At 43.8% G+C, this 21,732-nt stretch overlaps 1 protein-coding gene across 1 annotated transcript in view; it reads right to left on the reverse strand.

Annotated features, from left to right (window-relative positions):
* slc2a15a (solute carrier family 2 member 15a) overlaps positions 1-21,732 on the reverse strand; it is a 72,297-nt gene that overhangs the window by 43,336 nt on the left and 7,229 nt on the right. The window contains exon 3 of the mRNA XM_063491592.1: positions 18,739-18,899. Coding sequence (XP_063347662.1) covers positions 18,739-18,899 — 161 coding nt within the window. The remainder of the gene's footprint in view (positions 1-18,738; positions 18,900-21,732) is intronic.

The following is a 21,732-nucleotide window of genomic DNA, read 5'->3' on the forward strand; positions in this document are numbered from 1 at the left end:
CCAGTCATTCAGTCAGCCAGTCAGCCAGTCAGCCAGTCATTCAGTCACTCAGTCAGCCAGTCATTCAGTCAGCCATTCATTCAGTCATTCAGTCAGCCAGTCATTCTTTCATTCAGTCATTCAGTCATTCAGTCAGCCAGTCAGCCAGTCATCCAGTCAGCCAGTCATTCAGTCAGCCAGTCAGCCAGTCATGCAGTCATTCAGTCAGCCAGTCATTCAGTCATTCAGTCAGCCAGTCAGCCAGTCAGCCAGTCATTCAGTCAGCCAGTCAGACAGTCAGCCAGTCATTCAGTAACTCAGTCAGCCAGTCATTCAGTCATTCAGTCAGCCAGTCATTCAGTCAGCCAGTCATTCAGTCAGCCAGTCATGCAGTCAGCCAGTCATCCAGTCATCCAGTCATTCAGTCAGCAATTCATTCAGTCATTCAGTCAGCCAGTCATTCAGTCAGCCAGTCATGCAGTCAGCCAGTCATTCAGTCAGCCAGTCATGCAGTCATTCAGTCATTCAGTTAGGCAGTCATTCAGTCATTGAGTCAGACAGTCATTCAGTCATTCAGTCAGCCAGACATCCAGTCAGCCAGTCATTCAGTCAGCCAGACATCCAGTCAGCCAGTCAGACAGTCAGCCAGTCATTCAGTCACTCAGTCAGCCAGTCATTCAGTCAGCCAGTCAGCCAGTCAGCCAGTCATTCAGTCACTCAGTCAGCCAGTCATTCAGTCAGCCATTCATTCAGTCATTCAGTCAGCCAGTCATTCTTTCATTCAGTCATTCAGTCAGCCAGTCATTCAGTCAGCCAGTCATTCAGTCATTCAGTCAGCCGGTCATTCGGTCATTCAGTCATTCAGTCATTCAGTCAGCCAGTCAGCCAGTCATCCAGTCAGCCAGTCATTCAGTCAGCCAGTCAGCCAGTCATGCAGTCATTCAGTCAGCCAGTCATTCAGTCATTCAGTCAGCCAGTCAGCCAGTCAGCCAGTCATTCAGTCAGCCAGTCAGACAGTCAGCCAGTCATTCAGTCACTCAGTCAGCCAGTCATTCAGTCATTCAGTCAGCCAGTCATTCAGTCAGCCAGTCATTCAGTCAGCCAGTCATGCAGTCAGCCAGTCATCCAGTCATCCAGTCATTCAGTCAGCAATTCATTCAGTCATTCAGTCAGCCAGTCATTCAGTCAGCCAGTCATGCAGTCAGCCAGTCATTCAGTCAGCCAGTCATGCAGTCATTCAGTCATTCAGTTAGGCAGTCATTCAGTCATTCAGTCAGCCAGTCATTCAGTCATTCGGTCATTCAGTCATTCAGTCAGCCAGTCAGCCAGTCATTCAGTCAGCCAGACAGCCAGTCATTCAGTCATTCAGTCATTCAGTCATTCAGTCAGCCAGTCATCCAGTCATTCAGTCAGCCAGTCATTCAGTCAGCCAGTCAGCCAGTCAGCCAGTCATTCAGTCAGCCATTCAGCCAGTCATTCAGTCATTCAGTCAGCCAGTCATTCAGTCAGCCAGTAAGCCAGTCAGCCAGTCAGCCAGTCATGCAGTCATTCAGTCAGCCAGTCATTCAGTCACTCAGTCATTCAGTCATTCAGTCAGCCAGTCATTCAGTCATTCAGTTAGGCAGTCATTCAGTCATTCAGTCAGCCAGTCATTCAGTCATTCAGTAAGCCAGTCATTCAGTCATTCAGTCATTCAGTCAGCCATTCATTCAGTCATTCATCCAGTCATTCAATTATTCAGTCATTCAGTCAGCCAGTCAGCCAGTCATTCAGTCATTCAGTCAGCCAGTCATTCAGTCACTCAGTCAGCCAGTCATTCTTTCATTCAGTCATTCAGTCAGTTAGGCAGTCAGTCAGCCAGTCAGCCAGTCATTCAGTCATTCACTCAGCCAGTCATTCAGTCACTCAGTCAGCCAGTCATTCAGTAAACCATTCAGCCAGTCATTCAGTCATTCAGTCAGCCAGTCATTCAGTCAGCCAGTAAGCCAGTCAGCCAGTCAGCCAGTCAGCCAGTCATTCAGTCAGCCAGTCATTCAGTTAGGCAGTCATTCAGTCATTCAGTCAGCCAGTCATTCAGTCATTCAGTAAGCCAGTCATTCAGTCATTCAGTCATTCAGTCAGCCATTCATTCAGTCATTCATCCAGTCATTCAATTATTCAGTCATTCAGTCAGCCAGTCAGCCAGTCATTCAGTCATTCAGTCAGCCAGTCATTCAGTCACTCAGTCAGCCAGTCATTCTTTCATTCAGTCATTCAGTCAGTTAGGCAGTCAGTCAGCCAGTCAGCCAGTCATTCAGTCATTCACTCAGCCAGTCATTCAGTCACTCAGTCAGCCAGTCATTCAGTAAACCATTCATTCAGTCATTCAGTCAGGCAGTCATTCAGTCATTCAGTCATTCAGTCAGCCAGTCATTCAGTCAGGCAGTCAGCCAGTCATTCAGTCATTCAGTCAGCCAGTCATTCAGTCATTCAGTCAGCCAGTCAGCCAGTCAGCCAGTCATCCAGTCAGCCAGTCATTCAGTCATTCAGTCAGCAAGTCATGCAGTCATTCAGTTAGGCAGTCATTCAGTCATTCAGTCAGCCAGTCATTCAGTCATTCAGTCATTCAGTCAGCCAGACATCCAGTCAGCCAGTCATTCAGTCAGCCAGTCATTCAGTCACTGAGTCAGCCAGTCATTCAGTCAGCCAGTCATTCAGTCAGCCAGTCATTCAGTCAGGCAGTCAGCCAGTCATCCAGTCATTCAGTCAGCCAGTCATTCAGTCATTGAGTCAGACAGTCATTCAGTCATTCAGTCAGCAAGTCATGCAGTCATTCAGTTAGGCAGTCATTCAGTCATTCAGTCAGCCAGTCATTCAGTCATTCAGTCATTCAGTCAGCCAGACATCCAGTCAGCCAGTCATTCAGTCAGCCAGTCATTCAGTCACTCAGTCAGCCAGTCATTCAGTCAGCCAGTCATTCAGTCAGGCAGTCAGCCAGTCATCCAGTCATTCAGTCATTCAGTCAGGCAGTCAGCCAGTCATCCAGTCATTCAGTCAGCCAGTCATTCAGTCATTGAGTCAGACAGTCATTCAGTCATTCAGTCAGCCAGACATCCAGTCAGCCAGTCATTCAGTCAGCCAGACATCCAGTCAGCCAGTCATTCAGTCAGCCAGTCAGACAGTCAGCCAGTCATTCAGTCACTCAGTCAGCCAGTCATTCAGTCAGCCAGTCAGCCAGTCAGCCAGTCATTCAGTCACTCAGTCAGCCAGTCATTCAGTCATTCAGTCAGCCAGTCATTCAGTCAGCCAGTCATTCAGTCAGCCAGTCAGCCAGTCATTCAGTCAGCCAGTCAGCCAGTAAGGCCAGTCATTCAGTCATTCAGTCAGCCAGTCAGCCAGTCAGCCAGTCATTCAGTCAGCCGGTCATTCAGTCATTCAGTCATTCAGTCATTCAGCCAGTCATTCAGTGAGCCAGTCAGACAGTCAGCCAGTCATTCAGTCACTCAGTCAGCCAGTCATTCAGTCAGCCAGTCAGCCAGTCAGCCAGTCATTCAGTCACTCAGTCAGCCAGTCATTCAGTCATTCAGTCAGCCAGTCATTCAGTCAGCCAGTCATTCAGTCAGCCAGTCAGCCAGTCATTCAGTCAGCCAGTCAGCCAGTAAGGCCAGTCATTCAGTCATTCAGTCAGCCAGTCAGCCAGTCATTCAGTCAGCCGGTCATTCAGTCATTCAGTCATTCAGTCATTCAGCCAGTCATTCAGTCATTCAGTCAGCCAGTCATTCTTTCATTCAGTCATTCAGTCAGCCAGTCATTCAGTCAGCCAGTCATTCAGTCAGCCGGTCATTCGGTCATTCAGTCATTCAGTCATTCAGTCAGCCAGTCATCCAGTCAGCCAGTCATTCAGTCATTCAGTCAGCCAGTCATGCAGTCATTCAGTTAGGCAGTCATTCAGTCATTCAGTCAGCCAGTCATTCAGTCATTCAGTCATTCAGTCAGACAGTCATTCAGTCATTCAGTCAGCCAGTCAGCCAGTCATCCAGTCATTCAGTCATTCAGTCAGCCAGTCATTCAGTCATTTAGTCATTCGGTCATTCAGTCAGCCAGTCATCCAGTCAGCCAGTCATTCAGTCAGCCAGTTAGCCAGTAAGGCAGTCATTCAGTCATTCAGTCAGCCAGTCATTCAGTCATTCAGTCAGCCAGTCATCCAGTCATTCAGTCAGCCAGTCATTGAGTCAGCCAGTCATTCAGTCATTCAGTCAGCCAGACATCCAGTCAGCCAGTCATTCAGTCAGCCAGACATCCAGTCAGCCAGTCATTCAGTCAGCCAGTCAGACAGTCAGCCAGTCATTCAGTCACTCAGTCAGCCAGTCATTCAGTCATTCAGTCAGCCAGTCATTCAGTCAGCCAGTCATTCAGTCATTCAGTCATTCAGTCATTCAGTCAGCCAGTCATTCAGTCAGCCAGTCATTCAGTCAGCCAGTCAGCCAGTCATTCAGTCAGCCAGTCATGCAGTCAGCCAGTCATTCAGTCAGCCAGTCATGCAGTCATTCAGTCATTCAGTTAGGCAGTCATTCAGTCATTCAGTCAGCCAGTCATTCAGTCATTCAGTCATTCAGTCAGACAGTCATTCAGTCAGCCAGTCAGCCAGTCAGCCAGTCATTCAGTCATTCAGTCAGCCACTCATTCAGTCAGCCAGTCATGCAGTCAGCCAGTCATTCAGTCATTCAGTCAGCCAGTCATTCAGTCAGCCAGTCATGCAGTCAGCCAGTCATTCAGTCAGCCAGTCATGCAGTCATTCAGTCATTCAGTTAGGCAGTCATTCAGTCATTCAGTCAGCCAGTCATTCAGTCATTTAGTCAGCCAGTCATCCAGTCAGCCAGTCAGGCAGTCAGCCAGTCATTCAGTCAGCCAGTTAGCCAGTAAGGCAGTCATTCAGTCATTCAGTCATTCAGTCATTCAGTCATTCAGTCAGCCAGTCAGCCAGTCAGCCAGTCAGCCAGTCATTCAGTCAGCCAGTCAGCCAGTCAGCCAGTCATTCAGTCACTCAGTCAGCCAGTCATTCAGTCATTCAGTCATTCAGTCAGCCAGACATCCAGTCAGCCAGTCATTCAGTCATTCAGTCAGCCACTCATTCAGTCATTCAGTCATTCAGTCAGCCATTCATTCAGTCATTCAGTCAGCCAGTCATTCAGTCAGCCAGTCATGCAGTCAGCCAGTCATTCAGTCAGCCAGTCATGCAGTCATTCAGTCATTCAGTTAGGCAGTCATTCAGTCATTCAGTCAGCCAGTCATTCAGTCATTTAGTCAGCCAGTCATCCAGTCAGCCAGTCAGGCAGTCAGCCAGTCATTCAGTCAGCCAGTTAGCCAGTAAGGCAGTCATTCAGTCATTCAGTCATTCAGTCATTCAGTCATTCAGTCAGCCAGTCAGCCAGTCAGCCAGTCAGCCAGTCATTCAGTCAGCCAGTCAGCCAGTCAGCCAGTCATTCAGTCACTCAGTCAGCCAGTCATTCAGTCATTCAGTCAGCCAGTCATTCAGTCAGCCAGTCATGCAGTCAGCCAGTCATCCAGTCATCCAGTCATTCAGTCATTCAGTCAGCCATTCATTCAGTCATTCAGTCAGCCAGTCATTCAGTCAGCCAGTCATGCAGTCAGCCAGTCATTCAGTCAGCCAGTCATGCAGTCATTCAGTCATTCAGTTAGGCAGTCATTCAGTCATTCAGTCAGCCAGTCATTCAGTCATTTAGTCAGCCAGTCATCCAGTCATCCAGTCAGCCAGTCATTCAGTCAGCCAGTCAGCCAGTAAGGCAGTCATTCAGTCAGCCAGTCATTCAGTCATTCAGTCAGACAGTCATTCAGTCATTCAGTCAGCCAGTCAGCCAGTCAGCCAGTCATTCAGTCAGCCAGTCAGACAGTCAGCCAGTCATTCAGTCACTCAGTCAGCCAGTCATTCAGTCATTCAGTCAGCCAGTCATTCAGTCAGCCAGTCATTCAGTCAGCCAGTCATGCAGTCAGCCAGTCATCCAGTCAGCCAGTCATTCAGTCAGCCAGTCATGCAGTCAGCAAGTCATCCAGTCATCCAGTCATTCAGTCAGCCATTCATTCAGTCATTCAGTCAGCCAGTCATTCAGTCAGCCAGTCATGCAGTCAGCCAGTCATTCAGTCAGCCAGTCATGCAGTCATTCAGTCATTCAGTTAGGCAGTCATTCAGTCATTCAGTCAGCCAGTCATTCAGTCATTTAGTCATTCGGTCATTCAGTCATTCAGTCAGCCAGTCAGCCAGTCATTCAGTCAGCCAGACATCCAGTCAGCCAGTCATTCAGTCATTCAGTCATTCAGTCAGCCAGTCATCCAGTCATTCAGTCAGCCAGTCATTCAGTCAGCCAGTCAGCCAGTCAGCCAGTCATTCAGTCAGCCAGTCAGCCAGTCATTCAGTCATTCAGTCAGCCGGTCATTCAGTCATTCAGTCATCCAGTCAGCCAGTCATTCAGTCAGCCAGGCAGCCAGTCAGCCAGTCATGCAGTCAGCCAGTCATTCAGTCATTCAGTCATTCAGTCAGCCAGTCAGCCAGTCATTCAGTCATTCAGTCATTCAGTTAGGCAGTCATTCAGTCATTCAGTCAGCCAGTCATTCAGTCATTCAGTAAGCCAGTCATTCAGTCATTCAGTCATTCAGTCAGCCATTCATTCAGTCATTCATCCAGTCATTCAATTATTCAGTCATTCAGTCAGCCAGTCATTCAGTCATTCAGTCAGCCAGTCATTCAGTCACTCAGTCAGCCAGTCATTCTTTCATTCAGTCATTCAGTCAGTTAGGCAGTCAGTCAGCCAGTCAGCCAGTCATTCAGTCATTCAGTCAGCCAGTCATTCAGTCATTCAGTCAGCCAGTCATTCAGTCATTCAGTCAGCCAGGCAGCCAGTCAGCCAGTCATTCAGTCATTCAGTCAGCCAGTCATTCAGTCATTCATTCATTCAGTCAGCCAGTCATTCAGTCATTCAGTCATTCAGTCAGCCAGTCATTCAGTCAGCCATTCATTCAGTCATTCAGTCATTCAGTCAGCCAGTCATTCAGTCATTCAGTCAGCCAGTCAGCCAGTCAGCCAGTCATTCAGTCAGCCAGTCAGCCAGTCATTCAGTCAGCCAGTCATTCAGTCATTCAGTCAGCCAGTCATTCAGTAAGCCAGTCAGGCAGTCATTCAGTCAGCCGGTCATTCAGTCATTCATTCAGCCAGTCATCCAGTCAGCCAGTCATTCAGTCAGCCAGGCAGCCAGTCAGCCAGTCATGCAGTCAGCCAGTCATTCAGTCAGCCAGTCAGCCAGTCATTCAGTCAGCCAGTCATCCAGTCAGCCAGTCAGACAGTCATTCAGTCAGCCAGTCATTCAGTCATTCAGTCAGCCAGTCAGTCAGTCATCCAGTCAGCCAGTCATTCAGTCAGTCAGTCAGCCAGTCAGCCAGTCATTCAGTCATTCAGTCAGCCAGTCAGCCAGTCATTCAGTCATTCAGTCATTCAGTCAGCCAGTCATTCAGTCATTCAGTAAGCCAGCCATTTCCTGCTTCTGTTCTGTTCGTTCATTCCATCTGCAATAAACACCAGCTTTCACCGCGAGTCCTGCATTTGGGTCATCTCGTCCTCTCCTCCACAGCCAGGACTCTGTTAGGGTGGTGTTTGAGAGGCAGATGTTGTCCAAGATAAGGACAATCATGGATAATACCTCCCACCCACTCCATGACGTACTGGCTACTCACAGGAGCACACTCAGTGAGAGACTGAGATTACCCATAATGCACCACTGAATGACAAAAATCATTCCTGCCTGTGGCCATCTCCCTGTACAACTCCTCCATCTAACACACTGTGAACACTGCAATAGTTACACCCTTTTACACACACTCTTTTCTACTCTGGAATATTCTCGTCAATTTTCTTGATATTTATTTATAATCACCTCTGTTAATCCTTGATATTTATTATTGAGTGATCTGTATATATTAGTGCTATTTCTTAAATGTGTCAAATCTGTAACATAATGTGTTGTGTGCAGTTTAGTCTGTTACTGTTACTATTTTCAGAATTTCTTCTTGGAGCAACTGTAGCCCACATAATTTCCTTAGGGATTAATAAAGTATTCTGATTATAATTGTTTCAGGATGACCTGCCATTATCCAATGACACATCTGCTTACTTGTATCTTTTGCGCCTGATGGCTTTGAACTTTTCTTGTCCATCTTCCATTGGTTTTAATTTTGCACTCCAGTATGAACACCCATCCCCCAACCCGAGGATCACCACAACATAACCTAACAGACCTACATCTTAGTTCACAGATTCGCTTTGTCAATGGTTTATTGCTGGGATTTCGCACAACCCAGGATTCAGATCATGAATACATAATGTGCTTGGATTTACAACATTATGAATGAAATGTGCTCTATTTGGAAGCAGCCAGGCCCCTCCCCTGTCGACGGGTTATGTGTGAGACTTTAAATCATCAAACTGTAAATTATACATTTTAAATTGTTATTGATCCCTTTACCCCTGGTCCTAAAGTGTATATTTATTTTCTTACTCTTCTTATATTTATTGATTGTTTACTTGCACTGCTGTAACTGGAGCCTCGTCGTCTCGTCTCTCTATATACTGGACTGTATGTAGCAGAGATGACAATAAAGTTTACTTTGACTTCAGCAGCAAGCAGGCGCACCGAGGGCTCTCGCGCTCACTTTATAGAATTTCTAAAACACATCGGTGCAAATTATAAGTCATAATGTCTGGTGTTTTCCTGTTTGTGGGATTGTTTTTATTTTGTTTTATTTTGCAGCCAGAGAATCCCCTGCCGCCCCGCCCTCTCCTTCCTGTGCCGTAAGCAGCAGGCGCACCTCGGAGGGTGCCCTTACTCCCCGCAAAAGAGCAATAGAAAACCGATCGGTGCCAGTTTTTTGCCGATGCCCGTGATGTTGCCCCCACCACGATGCCGCACTGGGAAACCGCCCATGTCGCCCCTATCAAAAACCTGAAATAAAATAAACACTTAGGCCCTACTGGTCAAAGACTAGCGAGCGTCAGAACCACTATCCAGAATGAAACAACTAAGATCCATGAGTACATCAGGCAGACGGCCACAACTGACCACCTACTTAGTGGCAGAAAAGAACAGAAGCACGAACTGGAGCTACGATGAAAGGACAGTCCCCAGCATGTACCACCAGCAGAAAGAAGAAGTGGCTGATGTCAAGAAATCCTACCTGGCTGGACAAAGGTGGACTGAAAGATACCAAAGAGGCACTAATCATGGCAGCACAGTAACAAACTCTAACCACAAGAGTTCACCACACCAGGCAAGACCACCAGGCTGTGCAAAGATGCTCCTATGGCAATCCAGTACATAACAGCAGGGTGTAAGATGCTAGCAGGCAGACCATACATGGGACTATAACCAAATGACTGCAGTGCATTGCCCAAAGCATCACACTGGCCTTGCCAGCTTTCCTTCTTCCCATAGTGCATCTGGGTGCCAGGTTCTTTCTTTTTCTCATTTAAAATGTCTCGCTTTTAATAAATAATTATCTGAATCTTACAACCAAAGTTTTTATCTGACGTAAAATGTATAGAAATCATACATATACCAACAAAACTGTACATCGCTGTCACAACAGTGTTTGTTTTCATTCAAAGGCTTTCTGGCTTTTCCTATAATACCTGGTGGGCCGGTCTCTAGTGAAAATGCCGATTTTTTGTCCCAGTCCAGCCCTGGGCACGACACATTGAATTAATCTGAGAGGGTGCATTAAAAATAAATGGCCGGGCGAGTGGTGCACATCGCGAATTAGCTCACATAAACACATTAGTTGTGCCGCTTCTTAATGACGGCATCTTAGCTAACAACCCCAACTACCAGATTCAACTTGTAACTGGCTACAAATAACTTATCCTACTGGTGAGAGGGACGTTGCTAGCTGGCAGTTTTTTCAAGCGATGTTGAAATTTCCACATTCCGACACTTCAAATGCTTCAGCAGCTGTCCGCTCAGCGCAGCATCAGCACCACGGAAATACACGGATACATCCGTAGACTCGAGACAGAGTTCACAATGCGTTTTCGGGACTTTCAGGTGTATAGACCAATGTTTTCTTTTCTGATCAAACCAGAAATCTTTAATGAGCAGCTTGGTTTGTCTCGCATTAACTGGCTGGACACAGAGGACATCGAAATGCAGCTGATTGAACTGAAAAGCTCGACTCTATGGGGTCAAAGTTTGCAGAACTACGAACGCAGCTGGAATCCACAGCTGTGCGTGTTCATGGAGCTGCATTTTCACCTGCTGGACATCACTACCTGACAAGTTTAACTGTCTTCAGAACATTGCAGAGGCCTTATTGACAGTATTTGGCTCTACATTAACACTCCGCCCCCTTTTGTGAGTGTGGACGCTTCCTCTCTTTGCTCTTCAAATGTTTTGCTTCTTTTATTGATTTTTATTGATTTTTATGCTGATTTTTTCCCTTTTTTCTGTATGAGCTTACCTGCGAGAGCTTCTTGACACTTATAGATCATTAGGACTAAAGTGTTCTTAACAGAAACAGCAACATTTTTAGTTACCTTATCCTCAGCGCTCCGTGTGTCTGTGGCCTAGACACAGCTGAAGCCTGATTACAGCGTCTGGACACCGAACAGCCTCAATAGCCTGTAAAGGTGCTAACCGCTAGGCTAACTAGCAACAAGATGCCTTCCCTCTCCACAGATGACTACCACAGCCTTCTGCAGAAGATTGCAGTACTGGAGACAAAAATTCATCGCTTAGAAGTAAACGTGGAGGTAAATGGACTGTGTGGAAATGAAACAACCTTGCCTTTGATTCAAAGCAATGGCGATGAGCAAGCTAGTACACAGCTAAGGAGCACAGATAACATGACCAAGAAAGTAGACTCTGTGCATTATTATTATAAATCCTCAAGCGATAATCCCCCCTTGGACTGTCTTGGTGCAAAACCAAGACATAAATCATGTCTCCTGGAAGGGGGAGGACGTATCACAGGCAGGGCACAGCGAGCTGAAATCTCTGAAACCGACTGGCCTTCACTTCCTACGAGACAGAGAAGCTCTTCTACCCCTGTGTACGGGAGGAAACAGGACTGGACAGGAAGGTTAACAACAAACCTCCAAAACAACTGAATGTGAAACTGCAGAACAGATTTGCTCCACTATCAAAGAACCCTGGATCTATATCGGACAACCATCCATCTAAAAGTAGCGAAGTAAGGTCTGAAAATCTGTTGAAAAGTAAAAGGCCACAGGGAAAGCTACAGGCTAGGCCTGAAACTCTGATTGTGGGTGACTCTGCCGTAAAGGATGTACAAAGGATGTGCGGTAAGAACACTAAAGTCCTCTGCTTTCCTAAGGATATGGTCAACAACCTGAAGGAGAGAATTCTTCAGATTGCAGATGAATATCCAACTGTGACAAATATTGTTCTGCATACAGGGTCAAACGATGTGTCCAAACAACAGTCGGAGGTTTTGAAACGGGACTTTACTGGATTATTAAATACTGTAAACTCTCTGAATGCAGCTGTATTCATCAGTGGGCCTGTACCGCCCGTCAGAGGAGGAGACGAGAGATTCAGCAGATTGTTTGCACTGAATAAATGGCTTATATCAGCATGTACTGACCACTCAGTGCATTTTATCAACAACTTTAATATTTTTTGGGAACGCAGGCATCTGTTTAAAGCAAATGGATTTAATTTTAACAAGTCAGGGGTGAAACTGTTCACCTCCAACCTGTTTTATTCCATACGTCATCCATCTGTGCTTGGTGCCAAGGCTGAACGAGGAGTTATCTCATAAAGAGGAACAAACAGTACTCCAAGAACAGACAAAGCCCAGCAGAAACCTTGAGGAGGAGCTCCATCTGCCCCCACCCGGGAAGAGCCTCAGAAAGGAGAGACATCTGAGGCAAGAAGAGGGGTCCCTATTTGCCTCCACCTCTCTCAACAACACCAACGACCAGGACCAGGGACCACGACCTTCCCCAGTCCCCCAAACCCCTGACAGGCCATCACCCTCCTCCCCCTCCCTTTCTCCCTCCTCCCCACACCTGAAATTCACTGAGGAGATGATGGAGCGGGTCAATGCTGGGCTCAGATCTACCCCCCGGCCCTATCCCTTTTTGTCCCCCATAAACCCCCCACCAGAGCAGCCAAAGGTTCGCCATCGAGCCCCGCCCTCAACAGAGCAATCGAAGTCACATTGCCCAGCCTCGCCCCCCTTAGTTCCACCTTACCACCTTCATGCTCTGTCTCCGCAGTCTGATGTGTGATGTGTGGAGGGTCCGGGCTGTGAGGATTATGGCAGTGGTGACTTTTCCCAGGAGAAGCTGGGACCCTGTTTACTAGAAGGTTTTAAAATTTCTGTACTTTTAGGTGACAGAAGGAGACATGTGGCCTGGTCAAAACACAGAGAGCTGCACTCTAAAAGATCTTTAAATATAGTAAACATAGCTTGTGTGCCACAGACTGCTCCCAAACACGAGGGGGCAAATAATACCTCTAAAACACTTAAGTTGGCTTTATTAAACGTTAGATCTTTAGCTGGGAAAACATTTTTAATTAATGATTTAATCACCGAGCACAGCCTTGATTTTATGTTTTTAACTGAAACTTGGTTGGACCAAAGTAACAGTGGAGCTGTTCTCATCGAGACGACCCCTCCTAACTACAGTTTTATCAGTGAGGCCAGGGTGAGCAGGAGAGGAGGAGGGGTTGCCGTCTTATTTAATGAATCATTTCAATGTAAGCAGCTATCTCCTGGAAGTTTTCAGTCTTTTGAATATGTGGCTTTACAGCTAAAGGCCCCATCCAAAGTTGTGTTTCTTAATGTTTACAGGCCTCCCAAATACTGCACAGACTTTTTTAATGACCTCAGTGAACTGCTGTCTGTGATCTGTGTTGATTTCTACTGTGTAGTTATTGTTGGGGATTTTAACATCCATGTGGACAACCCTCAGGACAAAGGGACTAAAGACCTGAGTAACACTCTGGGCAACTTTGGGCTGACTCAGCATGTAACAGAGCCCACACATAATAGAGGACACACTCTTGACCTACTGAGCTCCAAGGGCCTGAGCATTTCAAAGGTTACTGTGTCTGATGTGGGCCTGTCTGATCATTACTGTGTTTTCTTTGAAAGTAAAATCTCAGCCCACACAAATATATCAACAGCAGTGATCACAAAACGGTGTATAACTGAAAACAGTAGTGAGATCTTTAACCAGGTCTTCCCATTAACACCTGACCTGTCCAGAGGTTCAGTCAATGAGCTCGTCAATAGCTTCAATGCTAAAATGTCAAATGTAATGGACACTATTGCTCCCATTAAGGTGAAGGTTATCTCTGGAAGGAAAAAGTCTCCATGGAGAAACTCCACACTGGTGAAAAATGAAAAAAGAGAGTGTAGGAAAGCTGAGCGCAGATGGAGAAAAACAAACCTCCAGGTTCATTATAACATCTATAAAGAGCAACTTCACAATTATAATTTACAACTGAGGAGTGCAAGGAGGTCCTACTTCTCTGACATCATCACCAAAAACAGTCATAATGCTCGGGTCTTATTTTCTACAGTTGACAGGCTAACAAACCCTCCTGTGTCAGTGGCAGCTGAACTTCATTCGACCATGGCCTGCAATGACTTTGCCAAATTCTTCACAGAAAAAATCCAAAAGATTAGACAAGCAATTGGTACATCAACAGCAGATCCAGGATATGTACTGTGTCCACCGAAAAACTGTTTAAACACCATCAAACAGTTTCACCCTATTAACAGCAAAGACCTGGAGGACATCTTAGGCCAACTGAACTCCTCCTCTTGCTGTTTAGATGTCCTGCCAACAAGTTTTTTCAAAAAGGTCTCAAAGACTTTGGAGTCAGACCTGTTACAGATCGTAAACCTTTCTTTAATGTCAGGTGTGTTTCCAGAATCACTAAAAACTGCTGTAATAAAACCTATACTGAAAAAGGACAATCTTGACAAGACACAAATGAATAACTACAGGCCGATCTCAAATCTCCCATTTTTAAGTAAGATCATTGAAAAAGCAGTTTCTCAACAGCTCAGTTACTTCTTAACACAGAATAACTGCTATGATGCCTTCCAGTCAGGTTTTAGACAGAACCACAGCACTGAAACCGCTCTGACCAAAGTGTTTAATGACATATGTTTGAATACAGACAGTGGAAAAATGTCAGTCTTAGTTTTACTGGATCTCAGTGCAGCATTTGATACAGTTGACCACAACATATTACTCAAACGACTGGAGAACTGGGCAGGTCTTTCAGGAACTGTACTAAACTGGTTCAAAACATACTTAGAAAACAGGAAATACTTTGTATCAATAGGTAACTTCACATCTGAGCAGACAAGTATCACATGTGGAGTTCCCCAAGGTTCCATCTTGGGACCCCTTCTGTTTAACATTTACATGCTCCCACTGGCACAGATTATAAAGAACAACAAAATAAACTATCATAGCTATGCAGATGACACACAAATATATATCACAATATCACCAGGAGACCGAGGCCCTGTACAGGCTCTTGGTAAATGCATTGAGGAAATTAATGACTGGTTGTGCCACAATTTTCTCCAGCTAAACAAAAACAAAACTGAAGTAATAGTCTTTGGAGCCAAAGAAAAACAATTACAGGTCACCAGAGAACTTCAATCTATACACCTAAAAACCACAAACCAGTCGAGAAATTTGGGTGTAGTGATGGATGCAGACCTAAACTTAGAAAAACACATTAAGACAATAACAAAATCAGCTTACTATCACCTTAAGAATATTTCAAGGATAAAAGATCTGATGTCTCAACAGGACCTGGAAAAACTAGTCCATGCATTCATCTTTAGCAGGCTTGATTACTGTAACAGCATCTTTACAGGTCTACCTAAAAAATCTGTCAGACAACTACAGCTCATTCAGAACTCTGCTGCTCGAGTCCTCACTAAGACCAAAAAAGTGGACCACATCAGTCCAGCTCTGAGGTCTTTACACTGGCTGCCTGTCTGTCAGAGGATAGACTTTAAAGTTCTGATGCTGGTCTATAAAGCTCTGAATGGTTTAGGACCAAAATACATCAGTGACCTCCTGACCCAGTATGAACCTTCCAGATCCCTCAGGTCATCTGGATCCGGTTTTTTATCAGTTCCCAGAGTCAGAGCCAGACACGTAGAAGCTGCATTCAGCTTTTATGCTCCATATATCTGGAACAAACTCCCAGAAAGCCTCAGATCAGCTGAAACACTCAGTTTATTTAAATCCAGGTTGAAGACTCACCTGTTCTCAGCTGCTTTTGAATAAAGCACCAAATCCACACTTTTAAGCTTAAATTTCAAAACTTACATTTTAACTACTGATTTTATCTACTGTTCTGATTTTATCTACTGTTCTGATTTTATATACTGTTTTGTTTGTTTGTTTGTTTGTTTGTTTGTTTGTTTGTTTGTTTGTTTGTTTGTTTGTTTGTTTGTGTTTGTTTGCTTGTTTGCTTGCTTGTCTTAATCAATTTCAAATCATGCTTTTTATTTGTTTTTGTTTTTAATGTCTCTGTAAAGCACTTTGAATCACCTTGTTGTTGAATTGTGCTATGTAAATAAACTTGCCTTGCCTTACATATCTGTGTGAGCAGATTTTCTCTCACATGAGTGTCCTCAGGTAGCCGTCTGAATGCTGGACACTCAGAGACCTGTGTCTCTGAGTGGGAGACCTGAGATCACATTAACATGTGTGTCTCTGTATTAACAAACATGCCATATTGGCTCAGTTTATTTTTTCTTATCATTGTTGTGAGGAGACCATAAATAGCATTTGTATTTTCTGTTGTACAGTTCATTTGCTGTTATGGATAAAAAGTATTTTTTTGTTTCAAAATAGCTGATAACTATTCGCTGACAGCTGCCAACATCTGTGAACAAATATAATTCTATAAAGTGGTTCTATATAGTGTGTAACTGTTAATATAGAGCGTTATTACATTTATTGCAAATGCAATCATATGGCACATTGACTTCTGAGGAAATTTTAGATGCACTCATCATCATAAAGGTTGCCGACCCCTGCTCTGTGGCTATGCAGCACCCTAAACAAACTGTAATGCTCTTTGTCTATCAGAACCAGCATTAATATTTTTGGCTACAGTAGCACATCTGTTGGATTAGAGCACATTTGCTCCACAATGCATCAGTGAGCCTTGCTGAATATGACCCTGTCAGAATCAGTTTGGATCACTTTTGATAGATACTGACCTGCAGATCTCACAAGAGCTGCTGTTTTGGAGATGCTCTGACTCTGTCATCTACCATCACAATCTGGCCTTTTTCAAGCTCAAATTCTTATGCTTGCCCATATTTTCTGCACATGAATGTGTGTTGACTGGCTACTGTCCTTAGAAGTTGCTCTGCATTCCAGCAGGACTGTTGAAATAGATATATACTAAAAAGTACAAAAGTAAAGCAATGTCTGTCTTTTCAGCTCAGTGCTTCATAAAGATCCTTGCCTTTTTGTGTCCATATTGTTTCTGAAAGCTCTGCTGGTTTTGTATATTTGTTGGAGACTGTAGCTCCATTGTATGCACAATTCCAGCTCCTGTTATAAATGAGTCGAGCTGGGCAGGCTCAGAGACCTGAGAGGCGGCACAAATGGGAAATTTTAATCTGATCCAATTTAACTTGTTAAATATAGCGGAGGCAGATATTTTTGGTTTTGTGTGCATTAGTTTGGGTACTCGTCTATGCTTTCCTTTTTTGTTTCTAAAAATCCAAACCAATTTTCTCTCAGCTGAGGGTGAAAGTTTGGGTCTTCTTCCAGACAAAATGGTGAACGTTTCTGGTGACTTAAAAGTTTTAAAGTTACTGACCCGATAATCTTAGAATCAGTTGTGTAGAAATAGCATGAAGAGACCTTCTTGATTTTTCGGTATATTGTGTGAATGAGTGTGTGTTTGAAAGCACTGTAGTGATATTGCTCCTAATGGCTCCTCACAGTATGTGACATAGTATATTATTTTTATTTACACTGTAAAAAATGTTTCATATAAATCTTACATGAAATGTATGAAATAAAAAAACAAAAACATTGTCTGTAAACTAACGTGTCTAATGTAAAATAACATGAAAAAAACTTTAAAAGCTATAAATCATGTTTATTTAGAAGATAAGCCTGTTCAATTCTAGTTTTATGCTGTAAACACATATATAACGTGATGCATTGAGTGTAAAGTGACACAGTTTTACAGATGGTGTATTTTGTTACCAAAATTGGTCAAATTAAAGAAAAATAATACAAATAGAAATGCACAATCTATGTTATTCCATTTACAAATATAAGGATTGTCAACAATAAATCATAAATGCCTGTGAAATTACAAGCTTGCAATAATAAAAACATAATTAGTGTTATTTACTATTGTTTTGAATATAACTTTAAAAAAATAGTTTGTAATTACTTGGCTTTTGCTGCAGACACGTTACCTGTTGCATCTCCAATGCAAGTATATCAAACCTAAGTAGAAATAGCCTGGTAATATAGCACACAGTAAAACTGCGTAAAGACTGGAGTAAAGACTCCGGCGTAGCACTAAGTCTCTATGACTAGTCACACTGCGTATACTTAACAGGGCTGTCAGCTAATTGTTATTGACTATTGAACCAACTCTTCTTCTTGTCCTGAGGCAGAATAACCAGGACCAGAAGCTGCTGCTGGTCTTCTACTGCACCTCAGTGGAGAGCGTGCTCTCCTACTGCCTGGGTGTTTGGTGCACAGGTGCCACTACTAAGAACAGGAAAACAGTGCAAAGAGCAATTACCACTGTCCAAAAAAATATTGGCTGCACTCTGCCATCGCCAGCTCCTCCTTTCTCAGGAAAACCAGGGCCATTACAGGGGACTCTGTGCCCCACCCTGCTGCCCTCAGGCCAAACAGGTCCCAAACCTCCAGACTCACAAACAGCTTCTTCCCCAGGGAAACCAGGACTCTTAACAAGCACTATCCCCCCCACCCCTGACCACCCAATGTGAGCCATGGTCAGGCTACTCCCACACTGACTCTACTCAGTCCATACACTACTTCCAAGCACTTTGCAGCCTGTTCTTCAAATGTGTGCCTTTTCTATTGTATATATTTCTTCTGTTTGTTTATTCCTGTCTAACTATTTATATTTTATACCTGCATAGTTGGTGTGGAGCAGCCACAATTTTCATGGTATATGTACATGAAAATAAAGGGCTATTTAATCTCATCTATTGTGCTTTCAACCTAACATTCAAAGACATTCATGCATCGGAGAGCAACTTGGGGTTAGTATCTTGTCCAAGGATGTTTGCCATGCAGTGATGATAAATTTCTGTTATTTTAAGGTATTTTTCTGGCGACCCACCTGCCAGGATATTATGCTGTTTTTTAAAATAATTTAGGGGGGATTTTTTGTGGAATTATATTGTATGTTGCATATATGAAATTTCAGTCCACACATACCTGGACGTTGCTAATGCGTTAACGAGCTAACTGCGCTAATGCGTTGATGCTGCGCAGTCCCACGCACAGGGCGATCCACGCTAACTCGCTAATGGAGATTTGCCGCGTTAATGCGGTTATGGCGTCAACGTCATTTTAACAAGATTAACACTGACAGCACTACTTATCATATATACAGTAGCATGTCTTTTTCAAAGAAACTGTTGTATACTTCTCGGTAATTAAGTTTTAAAAAAAAATGAAGACGAGTGTTTTACCTGCCATAGCGTGTGACCAGCATTCCCACAATGAGTGAGCCCAACAGACCTCCAACAGCAAATACAGACACAGTGAGAGAGTACATGAGGGTCAGGGTCTCCTCACTGAGTCCTGTTCCATTGCGTCCCACCACTGTCTTGTTGTAGAAGTCCTTGATGTACTGACAGTGTGAGGAAGAGCACAAATAGGATGCATTTAGATAACACAGACATACAAATAAGATCAAATAAGAATAGAAATAGAAAAACAAAAAAGTATGAAAGCAAGACATGCATCCACCCATCCATTCATCCATGACCTGTACAGCGTCAGCATCCTTCCAGCTGCTGTCTGTTGATCTCCCGCTCCCCTCACTCGTGAACAAGACCCAAAGATATTTAAAGTCCTTGCGTTAGGCAGTCACTTGCCCCTGACCCGGAGTGGGCACTCTACCCTTTTCCGGCTGAGGGCAATGGCCTCTCCACCGGTGCTGACACCACGTTGGCATAAGAATTAAATAACCTCTTCTTTCACTTTGAAACAAAGAGCCCTGACACAGCTGAGGCGCTTCCACCAGCCACTGCTCTCTCGTCCTCCAGGAACAGCAGGTGAGGCAGGTGCTGAAAGCTGTGAACAGGAAAGCTGCTGGGCTGGATGGAGTACTTGGTAAAGTACTTTGTGCCTACGCTGACCAGCTAGAGGGAGTCCTGACCATGTGTTTAACCTCTCACTGTCACAGTCCACTATCTCTCCACAACCATCATTCCTGTGCCAAAGTCATCTGCTCCAAAGTGCCTCAGTGACTACACACCCACTGCCTTAATGTCTGTAGTCATGAAATGCTTGGAGAGGCTTATGCTGCTATATATAAAGGCCTGCCTTCCACATAACCGGACTCAGGGTAAAGACAAATCGACAGAGGACACCATTCCCACAGCCCTGCACACATTCCAGAGCGTTTGTTGTATCTCTTTTTTAGGTTAATCTTTTTATTTATAGTAATCCTGCATTTTAATTTCTATTAGCTTTACTGTCTAGTTTCTGTTCGTGATTATTATTTGTATTGTGTTTTTTCCTTTAGTGTATCCTGCCTTCAGTGTTTCCCTGTCACCCTGTTGGTGTTCCCTGTTTAGTTATTTCCTGATAGTCATGTGTTCTTATGAATTGCATTCAGTTTTTGTCCCATTTGATTAGTCATCACCTCCTTTGATTGCCTATTTAAGACTTTAGTTTGTCTGAATAAATTCTATTACTGGCTGCCGTTGCACAGTCTGCTTACATAAATACTTTTTTGGGAAAGAGTTTTTAAGGTCAGATTTTGTTACAGAAATAAAAATGATTTTAGAGTAGCTTGCTAAAGGTGGCCCAAAACGTTTCAAGACCCCCTCAATATACTGAGGTGGTGTGGGATCATATTGACAACCAATGTTTGAGAACTATTCCTGCAGTCGGAAAGAAATTACAAGAAAGCTTCCCAAAGGGTTCAGGCTGTGTTCAAAACGGGGGTAATACCAAATATCGACTCAAGCTTATTAGAACTGAACAGTTTTTGCCTTGGATACTGTATTTCTGTGTATATTTGTACATTTCAATAAATAAATGCACAAATTTTCCATTTTCCATGCAAAATATAAGGAATCTATATATGTGTGAATTCATCAGATGTTTCCTAAATACAATTCAGTAAAAAAAAACCTGTGTTTGTATCATGTGGCTTAGACATCATGGTTACATAAGAGCAAGACAAACCTTCAGTTTTCACTCTGATATTTTCTGTTATGGAATTAAAGCCACAAGTCTTGTCTGACCTAAACCTCCTGATCATCAGTTTACATGTGACAGCACGTGTTAACTTCAGTTTCCCCTGCAGGAGAACCGTGTGTCACGTGCCGGGAAAACTGACAGACACATGCTGTTACTCAAGCATGAGCATGAGCAGCTGGTTTTTCTTATTTTTTTCTGTTTTAAACAACAAAGAAGATCATTTTTATTTGAGATTTTCATTACCCCCGTGTGAACTGAGACCAGCCATGGACCAGCATTTTTCAAACCCAATATTTATTTGTAACAGATACGAAAAGATCTCTTGTAACTAGCACTCAAAGACCATTATCATTATTATCAGATATATTTTTCAGTCAGTAAAAGTAGCAGTTTGTTTGGTGAGAAATATACAGTTATCAGGTGCCAGCACCTACCCCTGTATGTGAACATTTATATTACTACATTCAGATAACTTTAGCTTGAGCAAGCAAGGTAACGGACTGAAGCTTCTTCTTAGCTCTGTCAAGAAGCTTCTTGGTTCTAACCCCAGCTGGGGCCTTTCTGTGTGTTTATTCTCCTTGTGCATTGGACCCTGACTTTTTTCCAAATGCCTACATTTTTGGATATCTAGTTTGTGTGTTTACATCAAGTTGAACAGTGCTGAATTAGCAAAACCAATCAGCTGCTATTATATTTATATTTATTTCACCTCTCTAAATGTGACTATCCAGAGTTGGGACCAGGAAACAGCTTCTCTCTGCAGCTTCTCTCCTCCTGTTACCCCCCCCCCCCCCAAACAATTTAAACACTAAAAAAAACACAAAGAAAGAACGATATATTATCCACAACTGCACTAAAGAATAAAGCAGTGTCTCTTCTAAGTCCCTGTTTGTGCCTGTGAATTAGCAAATATTAGCAAATCGATTTACTCTGCCTTACAGAAACCTGGTTGCAGCAGGATGATTATGTTAGTTTAAATGAATCAACACCCCCGAGTCATTCTAACTACCAGAAACCTCGAAGCACAGGCCGAGTCTCTGATTTCTCAGACTTTTTATCTGATTTAGTGCTCAGCTCAGATAAAATAATTATTGTGGGTGATTTTAACATCCATGTAGATGCTAAAAATGACAGCCTCAACATTGCATTTAATCTGTTATTAGACTCAATTGGCTTCTGTCAAAATGTAAAAGAACCCACCCACCACTTTAATCACACTCTAGATCTTGTTTTAACATATGGCATAGAAA

This window comes from Pelmatolapia mariae, linkage group LG13, assembly GCF_036321145.2.
Source record: "Pelmatolapia mariae isolate MD_Pm_ZW linkage group LG13, Pm_UMD_F_2, whole genome shotgun sequence".
In the NCBI taxonomy this organism is placed as follows: domain Eukaryota; kingdom Metazoa; phylum Chordata; class Actinopteri; order Cichliformes; family Cichlidae; genus Pelmatolapia; species Pelmatolapia mariae.